Source organism: Pyrgilauda ruficollis, unplaced genomic scaffold, assembly GCF_017590135.1.
Source record: "Pyrgilauda ruficollis isolate IOZ18807 unplaced genomic scaffold, ASM1759013v1 scaffold38, whole genome shotgun sequence".
Classification (NCBI taxonomy): Eukaryota; Metazoa; Chordata; class Aves; order Passeriformes; family Passeridae; genus Pyrgilauda; species Pyrgilauda ruficollis.
Window position 1 is genome coordinate 2,439,525 of NW_024525267.1, and position 21,477 is coordinate 2,461,001.

Genomic DNA, 21,477 nt, shown 5'->3' on the forward strand with positions numbered 1-21,477 from the left:
ATGGACTAAAGTAGATGTCCTAAATTCAAATTTACGATTTTGTGGTTTTAAAAGAAAAAAAAAAAAAGATGGCATTTGGCTCCTCTGAGGTTTGAAAATAATATTAAAATTCTCAAGATGTACTTTTATTGTCTCTGGGAAGAGTCACAGGAGGGGAAGAAGGAGGGAAAAACACTCCAGAAAGTGACAAACTGGCATCATTATGTTGCCATAGCTTTTAAGAAGAAACTATCCTATAGTAATGCACAATTAAGGATGTTTCTGGGTTTTGAGTGTAGCAGCCTTCTGCATCTATGTCTTTTTTGTTGCCACAACTTTAGTGCTGAAATTCATCTAGAAAAGGCCTCTATCTTCAGCGACATTGTCAGTGCTATGTATTTGATCCAATTTCGAAAGAAAGTGCTAATTTTAAAGATTGTTATTCGCTGTACAATTTTGTTTTCCCTAATCTTCAAGGTTATTTAAGAAGAGGAATGAAAAAAGGGAAGGAAGGAAGGAAGGAAGGAAGTAAGGAAGGAAGGAAGGAAGGAAGGAGAAAGAAAGAAAAGAAAGAAAGAAGAAAGAAAGAAAGAAAGAAAGAAAGAAAGAAAGAGAAAAAAGAAAAAAGAGAGATTTCAGTTCAAATGCTGGCTTCCTCACAAGAAATTACACACACTTAGCTTAAATTTCAACAAAGCAGCGGCCCAAAAATTATAATTTTAAAAGATATGTTTCTCTCCTACAATGCAAGTAATCTCAGGCTACGACTGGGTAAAATTAAAAAGGGATACCCAACAAAATTTTAAAAGAAATTTAAAGAGAAAGAATAAAAAAAGTACCTGCACATGCCAAAAAATTACAAAAACCCAATAAATACAGAAATTATTGCACAGTTAAAAGGCTCCACAATTTTTACTGCCTTAATCAACCCTCGGGTTTAATAGAACTTTGTAGACACAGGTTATATTTAAGTGCCAAAGTCTGGCACCTTACCATAGTTATGCTAAGTTATGTTTACGGAGGCAAGTTAGGTCATCTTTTCTCAGTTGGCAATAGTTAAACTGTACAAATAAAATGTTACCTAGACCCCTGAAATTTAACCTAGCGGAGGTGGGGGCGGGGAGGGAGATGGGTGGGGGGGGGCCTTAGCTTCTTTCTGCCTGCTCAATTTTGACGTCATTTGTCAGCAAATGTTCTCCATGCCACTTTTTCATGTGTTTCTCCAGGGTGCTGTAAACACTGAAGGGCATCTGGCAAATGTCGCAGCGGTAGACCTCCTTCCCTATCTGGCCATGCGTTTTCATATGGCGCGTCAGCTTACTGCTCTGGGCACATGCATAGTTGCAGAGCTCGCATTTGTAAGGCCGCTCTCCAGTGTGGCTCCGACGGTGTACCGTCAAATTGCTGCAGTTCTTAAAGACCTTGCCACAGTACTCACATGTATCGCTCCTGCGTCCTTCCTTCGAACTGGGTCGCCCGGGGCCGGGTCCACTGATGTGGGGGGTGCTGCCTCCGCTGGCCGTGCCGCTGCGCCCTGAGAGCCCCCCGTCCAGCATGTCCCCCGGCGGAGTGGAGAAACGCAGGCTCCCGTTCTCCGATGAGTGCTCGGAAGAGGTCGCGAAGGGGGATTGTCGGGAGTCTGTGAATCCGAGGAACGGATCCTTCATGAAGTGCCGCGATGCTGCATACCCTACCAGCCACTGGGAGTAAACGTTTTCGGAAGGTATTATCGTTGCTGGTGGCAAGTCCAAATCTTTCTCTACCTTTATTCTTTTAGAGGAATTGTTTAAACTGGGGCTCGTGATAGGTGTTGGCTTGCGGGGGAACAAGTTTGGGAAGGGTTCACCCGGGCCAAAGTTTCTTCCATTGACCGTACCTTCCTCAGTGCGGTCCAGCTCTCCTACCACTGAGTCTTCGTCACCCGGATCTCTCTGACAGAGGTCTCGAGGACACAAGTCTCGCTGGTCAGAGGACCTTTTCATGAAGCTACTCCTCTTCTGTTTCTCAGCTAACATGTCATTATATTGCTGAATGGCACCTAGACTTACATTCTCAATGACTTTTCCCAGGACAAGGGATTTCTCATCTGGCAGTGACTTGGAGCCATTTTCTCGGTTACGACTCAGCTCTGAGTCCATACTAAAGCTCGACTCGGGCCGGCTCTCATTTTCAAGCTCCTCTTCCTCCTCCTCTTCCTCCTCCTCTTCTTCGTTGTCATGGCCCAGGGAAGGATCGCTCTCATTCCTGAAATCTGCCTCACTGGATTTCAGTCCCTCTCCAGTGAGCTCACTTGTGCCTGGCTCAGGGGAACTAGTGGTGGACAGTCCATCATCTGACCTGCCCGTCATGGAGCCAGCTTTATGCATATGCGTTTTCATGTGGCGTTTTAGCTTGCTGGCCTGGGAGCAAGCATGGTCACAGAGCTGACACTTGTAGGGTTTTTCTCCTGTGTGACTGCGCCGGTGCACAATAAGGTTACTCTGGAACTTGAATGTTTTCCCACAAAATTCACAGGACTTGCTCTTGGCCTGAGGCTGGGGAGGCGTAGTGCTGCTGGGGGGCATGGGGGGCAGTGGCGGGGTGCTCAAAAAAGGTGATTTAGGACTCGGCTGGAAAGGATTCAACAGACGATGCATAGGGTTGGTGCGACTGGGTGAGACTGGCGGAGGGGTGGAACTGTTTCCTGCCAGCTCTCGAAGCCTTCTGGAGAAATCCATCGCTGGGGACTCAATTGCCATGGGGTTTAAACGCATAACTCTGTCAAAGGCACTGGGATGCTGGGCAACTAACCCCATTTCTTCGGCACTAAGGCGATGTGGATCCAGATGATGACGAGGCGGTGGGCTAAACAGCGGAGGCGTGTTTGGGAGCCGACCCTCACCAAAGCCAGGGTGTTCACGCAAGATGGGTCCTGTCATGCGCAAAAGGTTGAAGGGGTTGTTGTCTCCAAGAAAATTCATCAGCGGGGACTGTGCAACAGTCTCCGGTCCCAGAGGAGGAGGGATGGTGATGCGTGGAGTAAGGGAACTGTTTGAAGGGCTTGTTTCCAGGTAGATGCGGAATCCATGTGTGTTCTGGGCATGCTGAAGCAAGAACCAAGCGCTATTAAAAGGCTGCTTGCATGTTGTGCAAATATAGCTTGAAGGCTCATCTTTACCTATAAAAGAAAAAACAGAAAGAACACTTAAAAAATAATACAACGGAGAACATTTAAATACAGTTGGCATTCACTTTATTTTGTTAACACACTTCCTCCTTGGCATTTCTGAAAGAAGGATTTAATTGCAACGTATTGACTGATATAAATTGTTGAACAGCACATTTACTCACCGCACTTATTCACTTAACATGTATGACAAATATCACACATACGCATTTGTGCTATATAGGTTTACATCCTCTAATTTGCAAATAAAACCTTCTTTTATGACGTGTAAGGATCCAAATCCTTTCATGTGTTTATTCCACAAAAAGGAATTTGTTTCAAGGGATTTATGACTACGGACAAAAACCAAGAAAAATGCGGTGTGGTAGGTTTTACAAGGCACCTGTAAGGACCTTTAGTGTCATTTTCACGCTCTCATTTTATATACTTCATTCAGCAGTCCCCTGAGATCTTGCTGAATTTAATTTATACATGCTTAAGTCATGCCAGCACTTCCATTTTTAAAATATTATGTAGCTATTTAGCCACAAAAGTCCTATTCAAGTCAACAGGAGCTTGGAAAACATACCCTTGCATAAACCACTTTGACGTTCTTTTTGCCAAAACACCAAGAAGCCACTCAAATGAAACATCCGGTAATCAAAGCCGACAGCACAGTTGCAATTAACAGTAACAAATGTCGGGCCATGCTTGAACCAGGTCCCAAGAATTTCTGAGCCTGAGCCTGCCCTCCAATGCAGAAATGCTCACCAGAGCCAAAAACACTGTTCTGTTTGCTTTTCTAGCCTTTGGAACAGCTGCATAAAGGTGGAAAGCATTCCTTTAACCTTGATTCAGCTTTACATAAAGGACAGGTGTGGACAAGTCTGCATCACGGTCATAATTTTGCTAGCTAGAAAATTCCGGTCCTGGGCACAATGTAAACTATGTGGTATCTGCAAGAAGCATTTCCCTCCTTGCCCCCACTCCTTTTTTCAAAGCCTTTCCAAGACGCTGATAAATTCATAAATATGTGTCAACTTGAAAATCATGATCCAGGATTTGTTTTGTTGTTTGTTTTTAAATGAGTTGGAGGTTTCGTGAAAAAAAACCTGACCATTTTGGAAAATCAAAAATTAATTTCTTGCTTGCTTGATTTTTTATGATAGCACACATTTTGTCTAGCAATGGCCCCACTGAACCTAAAGGCACTAAACTTCCTGAAAGCTCAGTACTTGAACCAAGCTTCTGCCTGACCCATGACAGAACCAGGACCCAAGCAATGGCTGATTCAGCCCCTCCACAGGAGCTCAAATCCAAAGCTGAACTAACAGAGCCTTTCTAGAAGGGGCACTGTGCCATTCCCAAAATCCTGTTGCACGAGCTTGAAAATTAAAGCATTTGTAAAGTGAACAGAACCATATTATCGAAACTACCTTGTAAAGAGGAATGACTCATAGCAGACCAAAAAAACCCAAAAACAAAAAAACAAATATTTAAACTTGGGCACATCAAGAGAAGCTGATTGAATTCCCCTCTTCTGGCTGTTGCAGGAATGACTGCTGCTAACAAAACCTACAAAACCTTAGACAAGGAGGCTAGAAGATTATCTGCCTACATATCAGCCTGTCAGTTTATTTAATCTTATCAACCAATATGCATCCATAACAGCATAAAGGAAAAAGCATGTATCAGATTGAGACTTATTTACAAAGGTAGGTGATAATGTGGTGCAAACCTTCATGCACTTATTGATTTAGTGGGCTATTGCTGTGGATAGCAGCTTCAAACCCTGATTTCACTGAAGCTGTCTCTTCACAGACAATAAAAAATGTACACAATACAGTAGATATTTCTGCCTGGCTGATGTGGCCCTCATACCCTGGCCCCACACTCTGTGTCTGTATGGGCCAGATACAGTTGCTTTGATTAATTTCTAACAATCACTACTGGAAAAAAAAAAACAAGTTTGGGAAATGCCCTTGGCTTGGAAAAAAAGTGCCCGTAACTGCTATTGACATTAATGAAAGCCACATACAAACATGGAAAGGAACTCATACATTATCCCTTAAAAATCTACTCAGCACTGAGGCAGTTAGGAAGTTTTATGTCAGCTTTGCAGCCAAAGCAACAGTAAATGCTCCCATTATTACTTCAAATATTTAAATTTCTGTTTCTTACAGAAATATTATGAAAATGTCTGGACCTTTAACATTTCTTGTACAGCAACACGTGTAGTATAAAAAGTGACAGAAATCACTGAAGCAGACTAAAGTATATAACATACTCTGTCAAAAGCTTTTTTAAACAATATGTTTTACCTCAGCTCACCCTAGAATAGATTTTAATAAAGCCCCTTACGAAGTGTGATCTAATAACAAATGAAGTGCAGCATCTTACAAGGTCATATATCTTCAAATTAAAGAGTGCTCTGCACCCTTCACCTTCACTTTATCCACTCTAATTAATCGATTTATTACCCACAGCTGTTCAATTCTTTCATTTTTAAAGTCACAGCATGTACTCTTTTTTTGTTGTGGGGGTTTTTTCTTTAAAAAAATAAAGCGATTGAGTGTCTGTGTATGTGCATGCATTCTCTTTGCTTAGCTCAAGAACTGACAGGAGGAAGAAAGCAGCTGTGTATTAGGCGACAACAACAGCAACATGTTTACTTCAGAAAAGGCACATACGTAAGAAGGAAAATTCCTGAGCAGGCTGAGGATCAAGGCCAACCTAAAACTGAAATGGCTGATTAAAAAAATTACCCTCAAAATGGCAGCTGGCTGGATGCTTGCTATTACATGTTACATGGAACTAAGATATTTTGATTTGTTTTGCTGGCCAAAACTTCACCTCCATGAAATTCAAGACAGAAAAGTAAGTCCCCACCTTTTTAGTTTTCTTTCAAAAAGACAAAATTAGTGCTACTAGTGATCTAACATCTATATGCTAGCAGCCATAGATCTTCTCTCCCTTGTTTGTTTTGTTTAGCTTTTATGTTCCTCAGGGCTCCTCTTCAGGAGACCTCAGCACAACAGCAAAATTGACTGTAGGCTACCTGGCTACTAATCTCTGACTGATTCATGAATGTTCATATATGCATACCTATATATATATGTATTTTCACAGCCCTCAAAGACTCTCCCCAGACTCCCTTTAAAAAAAAAATAGAAAAAAAAAAAAGTTAATTACCATATTATCACTTCTTGGTTATCTTGCCTAAAAGTTGCCCTGAGCAATGTAGATGCTCACTTTTAAGAACAGAACAATGTCAAAAAGTCTTTGAAAATCCACTCTGAAAATTTTTATATTCAAAAACTTGCTAAATATTTTAAACATGCCCAGAAACAGCCATGTATTGCTCAAGAATGATCCTTATATTTAATAAGGCACCTACACTATAAAAGTCTTTGTTATAAGGCTATTTTTGATATATAGCTATCTTAATCCCTTGCCACCTGCACTGAAGTCTGTCTAAATACCCACTTTATGACAACTACCTATATAGTGTTTGCCATATGCAGTCTTTATCACTTTAGCATGTGCTTCACTTTGAGCATGTGAGTAATCAACATCAGTGAAACAAGCATAGGCTGAAGTGCTCTGTTGGATAGTGTTGAAATTATTCATGTTCTTAGAGTCAAACACAAGCCAAGACTTCATTAATACTGTTCAGTGAATTGCACATGGTTTCAATCCTAGTCTGTAACTAGGCTTGAATTTCAGGGCTGAGAGCTGAAGTATAATTCTTTATTTTTACAGTAGTTTGTAGATAGGGTGTATGTACAGAGATGAAACATCCAGGTCACAACTCCTGAGCAATCAATTGTAGCTTCCAGGTTACAGTAAAGCCAAACAAATACTGCCAGTTTAGACATGATAGAGGTTTGTAGGGCTGAAGCCTACTAAGGCTACTACTAAGACCTACTGAAATGGTATTTCAGGTATTCAGAAATACCATTTAAAGGCTAGGAGGCATTGTGAAATTAAAGAATGAGAGGACTACAATAAACCCTAAGGTTTGACCTCATCCAATTCCTCACCCAATGGATAATAGAGTCATAGAATGGTTTGGATTGGAAGGGACCTCAAAGTTCATCCAGTTCTAGCCCTTCTGTCATGGGGCACCTTTCACTAGATCAGGTTGCTCAGCCTAGCCTTGAACACTTCCAGGGATGGGACATTTGTAACTTCCCTGGGTAACCTGTTCCTGTGCCTCACCAACCTCATTTTTTCCTAATATCTGATCTAAACCCACTTTCTTTTAGTTCCCTCTTTGTCCTGTCACCACATGTCCATATCTATGAATCTATTCATATCTATGCCAGCTGCTCCAATATCCTGCTTCAAAGGCCACCAAATGGAGAGCCTACAATCTTTTTCAAGTCTACCTCATTCCTTCTCTCCTTTACCATCATCAAGATTCCCCAAGTGCCTAATCTAAATCTTTTTTCATGCAATTTAAGATCTTGATATATTGTCCTACCCAGATGTACATGCAAAACACAGGAAACAAGTTAGTCTGCACCTCACAGTTATTATCCAACCCAAGGATTTGCAGCTGAACCACTTTCTGTCTTTTAGCATCCTCTTCTCCCAGTTTGATTTGGAAATGTTGAGGGACAATTCACTTTGTATTGGAGTAGTCAGTGACCATTTTCCGTATGAAAAAAAAAGTTGCCTTTCCAATTTGAATTGCTGAGTACAACTCCCAACAATTAGATCTTGCTGTATTTTTACCTGGGAGATTAAAAGTCTCTCTAGTATTTTCTCCCAAAGCAGGTCATTATAAACTTTGAACTTATTGAACACTGTTGCCTTTTCTGCATATTATGACAAAAAGATGGTCTTTTCCAGAAATATTAAAATGTGTTCCCTTGATTAGTGCATGACAGATTATGTTCCATTCAAAATGTCAGTGCAATAATGAGCCTTTTTCTCTTTCATGAACAGCTCTAAACAAAGCTGAATTCAGACCCTGCCTCCCAAATTCTGCCCTTACAGGAGACAGTGAGAAAACACAGGTCAGAACAAGACTAGACTGGGTCTGTAGACTTCCCCCCCTCTGCACCAGTCAGCTGAATCCCTGACTTATCTGTCCCTTGCAGTCTGACTTGTATCATTTAGTGATATGCAGATCTTCCTTGCCCAGTTGGTACATAACTTTATATGTACCCTGAATGCTGAGCGCCTTTACCCTGGAGATAAAAATTTCCCTCAAAATATCCTCAGTTATTCTGGATACCATCAAACAATAATCAGTGTGAGATAAGAACTGTTGAGAATTCATTATTTTCTGCTGAGCTACAGTGACATCCAGTGCCTTACGAATCCTCCCCTCAGCATGCCTGAATAATTCCATTAGCAGTAAGAGGGAATGAACTCTCCCTCATTTTAATCAACCACCCATAACCCCTGCCAGGACTGTGGTGAGGACCTGCAGTCAGGTCCATATAACCACTGCCATTCCTTACCTCTAGCAGTACTTTCCAGATAATGTTTCTGGTTCCATTTTACAAAGTTACAACTGCAGCAATAAAAACATTACGGAATTTTAATGCTGGTTTACTGTACCTTTAGAAGTTCAGGAAAAGCAGACACTTGCAAGCTTTAAAGAAAGGGCACCCTTTATTGTAGCACTCAGGAGCAGACATGTATCAGGTTCCTACAATCTTTCCTTCAATATTACTCTCTTCTCCACCACTTGATTTTTAATGAACATTTAAATAATTACTCCTTGTTATTATGATGGTTACTCTAATAATACCAATAAAAGTAGCATGGATGCTCCATAAAAAAAAAAAAAAAACACCTTTAATTGAATTATTATTAAATTAAAATGCCATAATTGAGAACACAATTTTAACAAGTCTCCTTATAAGACCAGCTGACATTAAAAAGAAGGGCATTAAATACTGGAAAGATTTAATGTTGCATGGTGAAAAAAATATATCATCATAAGTTTGACAGATCACCCAGACAAGGGCCAAATGCTTTTTCAGGTGTCTGCAGTGTTGATCTGCTCTGTGACCTATATCAGTTCATGCTTGGTCCTTGATGGGGTCTGCAAAAATATCTGTAATATATGTTTTTACTCTGAAGGGGTTTTGTAAGCCATATTATAACTTTAAATTTTCCAAGGTAGCAAGAACTTTTACTCACCTATGTTTATAATAGAATAAACACTATCTAAGCACACACAATACTGAGAGTTTTACACTCCCTCCTTACATTCACTGAGCTGTTTGAAAGTGCTGCTACCTCCATTTCAGAAGGACTGACAGTCTCAATAAAAATTAAGACAGAAATGTAAAGTAGGGTCCAAGTCTGGGTGTGAATCACCACTGCCAGTCCAATGCCAGTCACTAGCTTTAAATAACAGACATAAAGGTCCCATACCTCTTTCCACCTCTCTTAACATTAATTCTGTTTTGATGGCAGCAAGAACTGAAGATGAAAAACAAGAACAATTCCATCCCCAGAGTTAACACAGTTCAGCCATTGCTATACTGCCTCATCTAAAGAAAGGGCTCAAGAGTCTTGCAGCACATCCTGCTGAGGGTTACGGGGACTATCACCAACAGTTCATAAAGTTAGTGTCAATTGGGAGCTAAAGTTGGTATTTTATGACTTAACAAGTCGCCTGCAGTCTCACAACCCACGCACCTCCAATTCTACGCTCAGATAAACAGCTCTGGTCTCCTGTAAATCTCAGCCAACCTGAAGTGCATCTCAGTCAACAGTAGATGAAGATTTAGGTGTAAAAGCCCAAGCATGAGGGGCCACAGGGCCTGTCATCATCTGGAAATGGGGAATCTCAGGATGAGGCCAGTGAAAGGAAAGACTGTGACAAGGAAACAAAAATGAAATGTTTTTAAGAGGTGGATGGAAAATCAGGGGTGTCTGAAGAAAGAAGTAATCGTGAGGTGTTACTTCTCAGTTATAGAATCCTATTTCCTCCCATACAAGGCCCTGTTCTCTTTTCCTACCTTGCCTCTTGATAGCCTATCTCCTCCAGTGCCATCTTTAACAGAAGAAAAATCACGACTTCATGTAATATTCTTCTCCCACACACTGCCTGTATGTTTTACAGCTTTCCCCATCCTCTTTCTACCTTGACTAGTGAGACTGCAAGCTCTCAACAGAGATTATGCAAGAAGCTTTATGCCAAGAGAACCTACATACCCCACAAGACCCTATCATTCCCTGCACTGATTTTGATTAGTGATGTGAATATTCTTGAGAGCATTTCCTAGCTGTTGGAAAATATCTACAGTAGTACTGGTTGACACAAATATTAAAAAAATATTAATATTACACTACTGTTAGCAATGTACTATTAATTCTTCCTGTGCTAAAGCCAACTGTCAAACTCTAGTTTTGGTGGATTAAGTGCTGTCCCACTTTTGGGAAACTATTTTATTTTCTGAAGCCATTACAGCAGTCATTTTTTCCTATGAGGCAGAACTGCAAATAATCTGTTTGTCACTCTTGTAATAATAAATATCTATTTTGCCAAATTAATTATTTTATTAAATCAGGGGAAAACCAAATGAATTAATTACCAATACAGAGCTGAGAAGTCAGACTGTCATGCTATCTACAGCCAACCTTTCAGAACTCCAAGAACAAAGATCATGAATCCTGGAAAGTCTTAGTGATATCAAGCTGATACACCTTGCCAAACTCTGATTTGAATTACCCTGCTATGAATTCAAAGTAGCTGTGATGATCACCAATGCAGACTTTTTCAAATTTTTCCAGATAAGCCATACCAGCTTGTCACTAACAAGGATCTTAACTGGACTTACATAAGTATACCAAGTTGCAATTCATTTGGTTTTTTTCATTGAACTTTCCCCAGAAGCATATTATATGTCCTCTCTGGCATTTATACTTATAAAAAAGGAGGAGGCTGCAGGCAGACTACAGCCATGCATAACACAAACAGATGCTTCCTGCTTCTTAATGGACATGGGCGACCTTTGGCTGAAGCAGCTTGCGTTCAATGGTCCCATTTTCTGTGAGACTTAATCATACCTCAGATCTGTACTGCCAGATTCACATAAATGAACCAAATGTACAGCTCAGTTTAATTTCTAGTGCATTACAAAATGGTAATATTATATTTTTAGGTATAAAATGTCAATAGGCATTTTGGGCAACTTCCTTCTGCATGTCCAATTTCTCATTCCTTAAAAGAGCTTCTGGCTTACTGGAAGTTAATGTTCAGCCTACAGAAGTATAATAAATGCTTTTACTTAGTGCAGAAAAGGAAAGAAAAATGGGTTGCAGAAGTTGGAACTTGTGACACAGGGATTTTTACCCAGAAGCACAATTTAAATCGAAGATAAAAAACATGTTTGTCATCTCTGAACACCTTCTCCTAATTGGTGTTAAATCTAAAATGCAAAGGCAATTTATAAAGCAGAGGAAGGGAGAAGTGCGAAAAGTAAGGAGCAAACAGGAAAATCAATATTAAAAGATCAATAGTGAATGAGTTAACTTTTAAATTAGCCCTTTGTGATACAACAGTTTCAACTAACTCCACCTTTAGCATCTAAACAGCTTTGTGTCTTTTAGATAGTTTCTTTGAACCTAAAACATCAACTAGCAGACTGAACAGATGTTTTACAAACATGCAGCATAAAATAGTGAAAACTATCAGCTAAAATGGGGACGGTGATACGAGGGGCACTGTACCCACTCGTGAGATTAAAAGACCATAGGACTACCCATGGCTGGTGGTTTAATATATAGGATCCCATTTACAGCACTCATGAAAAACCCTTGTACTTCTCAAGGACACTTTTAGGCCTTTCCTTTGCATAAGGTATTCAAATGCATTTGAAATAATGTCAGTCTTTTCTACAACATATGAAATATGCCAGCAGCTTCCCTTTAAATCAGTTTCTTGTAAGCAGTTTTGTTTGAAAACTGGCAAGTGCTGGGATTTTTTTTTCCCGCAGACTTCTAAGGTGCCATTTTCTCAACTTACAGTCAAGAATTCTCAGTAATCTGAATAGGAACTAAATGGAGGGTACATGAAGGAAATTGTCCATGTCATATAATGGAAAAGCAAAGACTAAATTAGAAAACAATAAAAAAAGCCAAAGGGTGAAAACAAATTTTCCTGGGATTTTTTTCCCCAGGAGTACTTCTGTCTGTTTTACTACAAGTATTTCTTAAGGGTATTAGGTGTCTATTCATAGTTACTAAATAAAATAGCATTTTTGTTTTAATTCATTTCTTCTTTAACAAATGCTAACTCCCATCTCTGCTTCTTTAAATCCACAAAATCTCCACATTCAAGCCTAAGAAGTATTGTAAAGGCTGTAAATCTTGTTTTAATGGAATGTACATTTAGCTATGAGGAGATAATTGACGTTATGGAGGGCCTAGATGCTGAATTATATAGGTTATCTAATACAAAGGGGACTCATTACCGAAGCACTACAAACAAGTAGTAATATATGTATATTGTTCAGAGTGGCGTTATAGCAAAAGTGTTCAGGTCTGCAGGGATTTATAAAACACAAGAAAACAGCAGACATGCACTTGTAAATTTGTCTCATTTGTCTCTGAAGTTAAAGGTTATTCCCTTGATCTGAATTTGTAATAAAAACATGCTAGACTAAGGTTTGTAGAGAATGTTTGAATATGTAAATTGTGTATAATGATAGGCAATTATAGGGTAAAAACTGGACCTTATGAATGTTAGAGAATTGCATGGAGCATCAAAGTATTTTCCTTCAGATGAAATATTTATCTTTTATGCATGTTATAAGCACTTTTTCAAAGGTATTCAGCAACCTATTTGAGCAGAGAGTTGACAAAAATCAAACCATTACAGCCAGCTAAGACTGTGGGCTTATGCACAGGAGAAGCCACAGCTTTTTACAGAATATACATAATAAATCTCTTGAACTAATGGTTCTGGAGATGGATCCTCAAGGACAAGTTTCACTGATTTTCACTCCCTTAGATGAAAGCTGGTCAGATGTTCCTGGATTTTTTTTAAAAAGATATGGGGGTGGAAGTGTAGGGAGGGAGACTGCAGAGAATAACTAGGTAAGAATGTGAATTGGATTGATTCAATGAAGCTCTATTTTCCCTCCAATTCTTTGGCTGCTGTTTTCAGGGAATAATAATAATAATAATTTTTTTAAAATAAAATAAAAAAAAAGGACGCTCCATCAAGATAGAAAGGAGTAAAGCCAGGAAATGATACTATAGTTTATGCTACTGAAGATAAGGTTTTCTCCTTCTCTGAGCACGACAGTCTGTTCAGGTTAACCAACTGCAGTGTTAGAATAACTCCAGCCGACTTGTCACAGAGTACAAAAGTCATCAGCAACTGAATGTTCTTTTCTGCACCGCAATTAAGACGAATCAATACGACGTGCCACAAATGGTATTTTACTCTCAATAAGAACTCGGGCTGAGTTTATTCAGAATATTTTAGCGCTTCCCCAGGGGATTTTGGTCCGACGCAGATGGCAAATAAAGTACTCAGCCTAGGGCTAGAGCACATTATGCTAATTCTAATGTCAGATGTACTTTAATATACAGCTCTATTTAATCACCCCATTATTTCACATTTCCATATGAAAAACCTGCGGCACTTCTGCAGAGCTTTCACTCTGCGACAATGCCAGCTTCCTTCAACTAGCTCACTGTGAAAGAGAAAAGAAGACTGGTCATTCTCGCCAGTCAAAATGTTACAGTTTCAAAGTTTCAGTATTCCTGAATTTAAAGTGGGTCTTCCAGTGCAATTAGCAAATCGCTCGGCTAGAATGCTGATATGTACAAAATGCTAAGGAGGTGTGACTGAAAAAAGAAATAAAAATAACAGCCCTCCCTCTCCAGCTCATCTGCTCACGCATGCAGACATAGGCAGGCACGTACCTCAAACCCGCTTGCAGAACAGTAATAATAAAAATAATGAAAATATTTGCAAAGTGCAATTCAACCAATATTCTCAACACTTGTCACTAAAACGTTGCTATTCCCGGCTGTGTGGCTTCCGTTACTTAGAAGAACAGACATGGCTGGCACAGCTGCCAACCTACAGATGTCTCTGAATAAAACCTTCCTTGTGTATCAATAATTTTTGCCTGCAACAAACTACACCTCTAATTAGGTTTTAGAAGCCACACACCTTCAATACAGTCCACTACCCAAATTATCTGCAAATTTACTTGTATGCCCCTTGTCTGGTGACCACAGAATTTGAACCTTGAATGTAAAATGATTTAAAACTGGATTTGCATTGAAAGGAATGAAGGAAAAGACTTTGCTGTGGAGCAGTTTTTCAAGCCATGTAGGCTCTCAATGTGCAGACAGGGAAAGCAGAAGCAGTCCTTGGAGCACCTCTTCAGCATCCAATCTTTCCCTTCTAAATAATTCCGTGAAGGATCCTTAATTCAGCATGTATGTACAACCACCAGTGAAATGAGTTGCATGGTCTCAACAAAATCTTCCCAGTTTGGCATAACTGGGACTGCATGACAAACAGTGCTGCTCCTCAGTGAGAGCCAGGTCAGACCTAGATTATACTGAGCTGTTATTAGAGGAATGTATGAAGCTTAAGTCCATAATTTTTTAATAATTTTATTAAGTCTAAAACATATTTCACTGAAAAAAAAAATGTATTTAGAAAAAGACATCTTTTTTTCTCCTCCAACCACCCAATCTGCATCCTTTAAAAATTGTTCAACAATGCATGCAGCAGCCAGCACCTGGGGCCAGATCTCACCTGGTTTCACTGCTATGCATCAACATTTAAAGACACAGAACTGCACTCTGTGCCTTGACACGACATATGCCACGACTTCCCTGTCCTAATTTGAACACAGAGGATGATATCCTTCACAGTTAAGGCAGAAATGATTACATCTTCAAGATTTCTTTTATTTTTACATGTATACACATGTATAAATGTGTGTGTGCATGTATGCATATATGTGTGTTTATATATGTATAAATATATTTGGTCTCTATTAGACTGGCGATGCACAAAGCATTATGCACAAAGGAGAAGGGTGGCTCTGGACAGGGCAGAGGTCCATCCTTCTTTAGCTTCTTAAACTAGGCCTTCAAACCCATGATCTTACCATGGGAGAAGTATATGCAACAGTTTCACCTCACTGGCAGTTTTGTCTGAATGGTACAGACAGCCCAAGTTAATTTAGTAAATTAGGGTGACTTTAAGATTTTTTTTAAAGTGACATCTGTCACTCTGAGAATGAGTAGTTAAATTTAAAAAAAAAAGAAAAAAGAAAAAAGAACAAGATGAAATGAGTGTTTAATATCCCAATGCAAAGCCCACCAAAGTCAATATGAATCTTTCCACTGGCTTCAATGGGCTCTGGAAGCAAGTCTTCTTCCACAGTGGGATTTTTAGTCTCAAGACACTGTCTTCAGCATAGGGATAAATCTGATTGTGGTGCTGTAGTTAAAAGAAGATAACTGATTTCACAGCAGCTACAAGCCTAAAGAACTCAGCTGTAAATATTTTAGAGGAATAAATGGAGACAGATAGCAAAGTATCTTATGTATCTTTAGTTAAAAGGAAAACCAGTTGAAATATAGGAAATACATAAACTGAAATGAATCCTTGACAATTCTGTCACTTTTTCTTCTGCTGATATTATGTTGATTTTTGGAAATAAAAAAGGGACAACAGCAGTTCGCCCTAGGTCTATCCTATTTCTTTAGCTCACTTTAGATAAACTGCATTCTTAAACTCCATTTTTAAGAATTCTTTTGTTGCAACTAGAAAACAATTTTTAATAACACATTTGTTCTTGAAAATACACAAATTTGTGGAATTCCATTCAATTTCCATCATTATGGAAATTTTTGAATGCCAGAGTGTTTGCAGACACATCTACACCAAAGGGTTCCTACAGGACTCAGAAGTCCTGCTAAGGAAAATCCAGCCCGAGTGAACAAAGAAGTAAAATGAACAGAAGCTTTAAAAGCCTAAATGGGGAGGGTACAAGGGGGGGGGACAAGGGAAGGAGAAAGGTATAAAATACTCAGATGAAAAATAAAACCCATTAATTACAGAGGTAGGGATCTTGAGGGTTGCTCTAGATAAAGCAGTTAAATTGCAACCTATGACTATGAAGCTGCAAAAGATTAATCTCCAATCATACTTATGGAAGTGCAAAGATAAAAATACAACTTTTGCTCCTTAAATAGGTGATGTTTTATGTTCCTGTAACACTGCAGAAAAATAATGCCAATCTTGGCTAGAAAGAACATCCTAAAAACTTCCTATTTTATTTCTATAAATCTAATCCAGATTGGTCACCTAAGAGAAGCATAATTAAACAATGCTAAGCATCCCAACCCCTTGGAGAATGTGCTGCTTAAAAATATTTTTAGAACAATCACTGTAGTAATTCTTCTTAGTTGTAGAAACACTCCAAATCAGAAAGTCAATTTTTCCTCTATTTGCAGAAGTGTGCTGGTTTTCACTGGAAAGGCGCCTGTGTTTTGTTTGGCTGCTGTTCATATACTGCCTTGGCAGGATTTCCTTGGATTGCTTACAGTGAACATTGCTCTTGCATACAGTAGCACTCCCATTTTAACCGTCCCAGCCACACGTTTTCTAATAACACACGGAGAGCTGCAAAATCCCTATAAGCACAGCTCTTTAAAGCAGCAACAGAAGGGGGTGGGGGCGGAGGACCGGAGAGGGGGAGGCTCTGCCCGTTCAAAATCCAGTGCTGCAAACAGAGGATAGTCCTTTTAAAAACAACCAATGTGAATTGTGTTTAAGGAGCAGCTTTCCAGGGAAAGAAAAATCATCTCCGGGAAGATTCAGCTGATTCACCGAATCTGATCTGCACAGGCTGGCCTCTGAGCATCACTGAATTGGGTCCTAAGTACTGTTTACGTACTTTCTTTTTTTTATTTTTTTAAATTTTTCCTGCCCTTCTGAGGGGTGTCCAGATAGCTTAATAATTCATAAATTCAATAATTCATAAATTCAAACCTTGCATGTTTGAGACCCTGAACCTGAGCCTTATTCCTCGTGTGCCCCAATTTTTTGCCTCATTGTGGAGAAGCTGGGGTGCATGGAGAACACAGGGCTCCACTGTGAAAACCAAACGGGCAGGAGAGATGAAAAAGGAGGGCATCTATCTCACTGCAATAGTACCAGGAAACAAATGCAGCATTTCTACCTACGGCTGAGCAAGAGAAAAAGCCAATAACAAAACCGTTATTCAGCTCCGTGCCCTTTGCAAATAGGACTGACTTGTTAGTGGACAGCTGCGGCTCAGCCCCCCTCCACACCATTCCAACTTGCTGCCTTTGCCACCCTGCTTTTGGAGATCAACAGCAATTTGCATCTCCATGCATCTCATTTCTCGTTAAGTAAGTTGATTAATTTGGGCGAGGGAAGTTGTCATTCAAAAAAACCAGAAATTTCCACTTGCATAATTTCTGCCTTTCAAAAGTGGCTGACCTCCTCCCCACTGATCCAGCCCCCAGTTCACACCTCTCTTTCTCTGGGTCCCTTTCTCCCCCGTTCCCGCTCCCTCCCTCCCTCTCTCCCTCTCTCTCCCTGTTGTTTACAAAGGTTTCATTATGTTTTCAACTAATCAGAAAGGCCTACTAATACACAATTAACATGTGACTATAAAAAAATAGCTTCCAGAAGAAGGAAAAGTAATTAAGTAGAGAATGCTTTTCAGTAAGTGCTTGCTTTAACCCATTGTCAGAGAACAGAGTGTAGGTTAGTCCACAATGGATGGAACAGATGCCAAGGGCGAAATGTTAAAAGCAAATAAAAAAGGGCATTATTTTCTTTGGGAATAATAACTATCAACGCCACAAAAACGTACATCACATTGCAGTTGTTTGTATCTGACCTCCTCCTCTTTCCTACACTTTTCTGAAGTGCCTTTTCTGCCTATTTCATTAAAATAAATGCAAAAATAAAGATATTTATTGCATCCTTGCTTCCAAAGTGACAGGAAACCAAATGTCCTGGTTTCATTTGGGATAGAGATATTTTTCTTCCTAGTAGCCAGTACAGAGCTGTGTTTTGGATGTAGAATGAGAATAATGTGGATAACACATTGATGTTTTAGTTGTTACTTACCCGAAGGACTTTTCTTCTTCTCGTGCTGCCCTGCCAGCGAGTGGGCTGGGTGTGCACAAAAAGCTGGAAGAGGGAACAGCCAGGACAGCTGACCCCAGTTGACCAAAGGGATATTCCATGCCATATGCCATCATGTTCAGTATATAAATTATGGGGAAAGCTGCCTGGAGGCTGCTGCTTGTCTATAGTCTGGGCACCATTCTCTTCACAGTAAGCAGTGGATTTATATTCGCATCACTTGTTTTTCTTCAGTTTTACTTCTCTCTGTTTTTGTTATTTGCCTTTTGATTACAATTTTTCATTATTTTTTAATTTAATTTCAATTATTAAACTGTTCTTATCTCAACCCACAAGTTTTCTTACTTTTACCCTCTCGATTCCCTCTCCCATCCCAGTGGAAAGGAGTGAGCAAGAGGCTGTGTGGTGCTTAGCTGCCAACTGGGATTAAGCTCAGCGACACTGAGTAATCACCATCACTATCAAAATAGCACAACACTGTAGTTTATTAAAAAGATTTTACTTCAAAATATTTTAGGCCTGAATGTACACATCAACTGAGTACCCAGAAAAATCAGTAGGAATTATGCCCAAGTAATGACAAGGGGTGTTGAACCCTTCTCAAGATGTGCTGTGTTATTACAACACAGGAACTGCAAGAAACAGTTTTAAAGGACGTAGTGTTTGCAACACTTCAGTTATTAACTTTAGATCTGTCTGTTGACACTGTCCTCAGGCTGAGAGCTGCCACACAGGTTGGAAGCCTGAGGACACTAGCATATATATATGTGTGTATATTGGGGAGGGGGCTTAAATGAAAGTGTTATCTAAATAGATTCAGCTTTTTTCTTTAACTTTTTTTTTTTAATTGAGGGATTGTCAAAATATGTCCAAATGTTCCCTGTGTTCTTTATGCATTCAGTAAACCTCCACAGTAAAAATGGAAAAATATGTATTCCTCTATATGTCTGTCCTTGGAGTGGAGTGTTTGGGATATTTTTTATCTCTGTTCCCCTCCCTTATATGAGTTCTAAAGCAAACAAGGCACTTACTTGTGTAATTTCAAAACCAAATTCTGCAAGGAGCTCAGTATTTTCAGCAAGATATTAAACACCATTTTGGTCCCACTGAAATCAAGTGGGAGCTGAGAGGTGTTGGGAGGAATAGGTCTTCCAAAGTCACAAAGGACTACACGTAATAACAGCTCCTTTTCCTTATATTCCTCCCCCCCACCCCATGAATTTATATTCCAAGCTATGTATCACATACAGAGTATTTTTTACTATCCAAAATCCCATTAGTTTCATTGGCACTTTAGGTAATAAGATTTGCATGGTAAAAATTCCATTTCTATTAGATTGGGTCCATAGGACTCACCAGCCTGATATGATTGTCAGAGGAAAGGGAGGATGTGTGGGTTTGTTACAATATGAGGATTTGTCCACAAAGAATTTGGCACCAGTTTAATCAAAAGGACTCAGTTTAACCAGTGCAAACCCCAGTGTAGCCGCTATTTCTGTCAGCTTAAAACTGGCTGTATCAGGAAATTTCTCACTGTACATTTATATAGGTATGCTAAAACAGGTCAGCTAAACTGGAATGGCAATCAGTTTAAATAATCTATACCCTGAAGTATTCTGGATTATCTGCCTGGAAGACCCTTTTAGCTAAACTAGTGGAAGGAGGTGTTCAGGCCAGACTCAAATGATGTTTCACACAGGAGAGAAAGATGATGGCCTCCTGGGCTGATCTCAAAGTCTCTTTCTGGACAGAGTGAAATCAGTGAGAAACTATCAGCCAGAGGCTGCTGCTTTTGTTCATGTAAGAACCTAAACCCTCTGGGTCATGCCCGCAGTCAGGAACCCATTTTTAATCATGGCCACCAGCTGAAGCTTAGGGAAAACGCTTGTGAACCAAGGTAGAAAAAAGTTCACAACTAGACCCTGTCCAGACCTCCTGGCAATCAATGATTTAGAGTACGATTGATCAATCGTACTCCAGCCTGTTCATTATTTTTAGCTCATAGGGGAACCTGCAGCAATGAGTTACACATCTCCATTTGTTGTGAACAAAAAAACTACATCAGTTTTTGGTCTGCTGCCTGATTCATGGGGTATTAAACAGGGACACTTGCACTGTCAAGTGCAACCTGAGCGGGTTACAGCAGCAGACCATCACAAGATACTCTCTAGAGATATGGACAGAAAAACCACACTGTCTGATTTTACACAATCCTTACTTTATTTCTTACTGATCCCACAGGAGACTGATTTGTAACTAACAACAAATGGAAAACTTCAGGAGTGGGCATAAGTTAGATATGGTAGCTCCTTTCCAGACCATCCCCCCCCTTAGTTTGTTTGCTCTTGATTTCTGATTGACTAAAGAGTTTCTTGTCCATTCCTAGCTTTGTTGAGGGTTAAACAAAGGAGACATATTCACCAAATGCTAAGACATGGTTTTGTAAGTGCTTTGCTGAAATTTGGCAGTTTTCCACCTCTGAAGAACACTCTACAACCTGAAAATGAGTCATGGTCTGGATTTTTTTTTTCTAATACTCATTTCACACATAGTTCTGCTACCTATTATTCATGGCTATATCTCTCATTCTGAAAATACACCTATGTGTAGCATCAGGTTGATACTGAAGTGTCTTTGGCTTCCCAGACTTTGAAACCTCACTCCAGACCTTCTGAAAATGGGGCCTGGAAGGGCTGTCACACTACTGAATCATCACCAATGCTCCTTGACACTTCAATCATAATTCCTCTACCTGCTCTTTATTTAACTTGCTCATATATTTTTAGGGTTTTTCATCTTTCCTTTTGAAAAAATCCTGTCAACATTTTAATCATTTTTGTTGTTCTTCTCTGAATTACCTCCAATTTAACAACACTCTCCAATTAGCAAGGTGCACAAAATCATAGGCCATCTTGGGTCTTTGTTCTGCAGAAAAAAATAGTTCCCTGTTTAGTCTTGTTGTGGATCACATTCTGACTTCAAGAATACCTTGGGATGGTGAAACCAAGGAGTGAATTTGGCCCATGTACTTAACTGAGAAGTAAGATTAATTTCCACAGTTCCGTGTCAAGGTTCCTGGATGAAGAGCCTTCCCTCCTCTACCCCTGAGACCAGAAGACAGAGCTGGGTGACAGAAGGGTTGGTTGACAGCATTCAGTCTGGACTGTTTTGGCTTTATCACTCAGGCAGATGTTTAACCCTACACAGAAGTTAT

The 21,477-nt window shown here is 39.7% G+C and overlaps 1 protein-coding gene across 4 annotated transcripts in view; it reads right to left on the reverse strand.

Moving 5' to 3' along the window:
* Positions 1-1,124: 1,124 nt before the first annotated feature.
* Positions 1,125-21,477, reverse strand: part of BCL11B (BAF chromatin remodeling complex subunit BCL11B) — a 91,056-nt gene continuing 70,703 nt past the window's right edge. For all 4 annotated transcript variants that reach the window (XM_041476333.1, XM_041476331.1, XM_041476334.1 and 1 more), the window contains one exon: positions 1,125-3,136. In XM_041476333.1, the coding sequence (XP_041332267.1) occupies positions 1,125-3,136 (2,012 nt within the window). The remainder of the gene's footprint in view (positions 3,137-21,477) is intronic.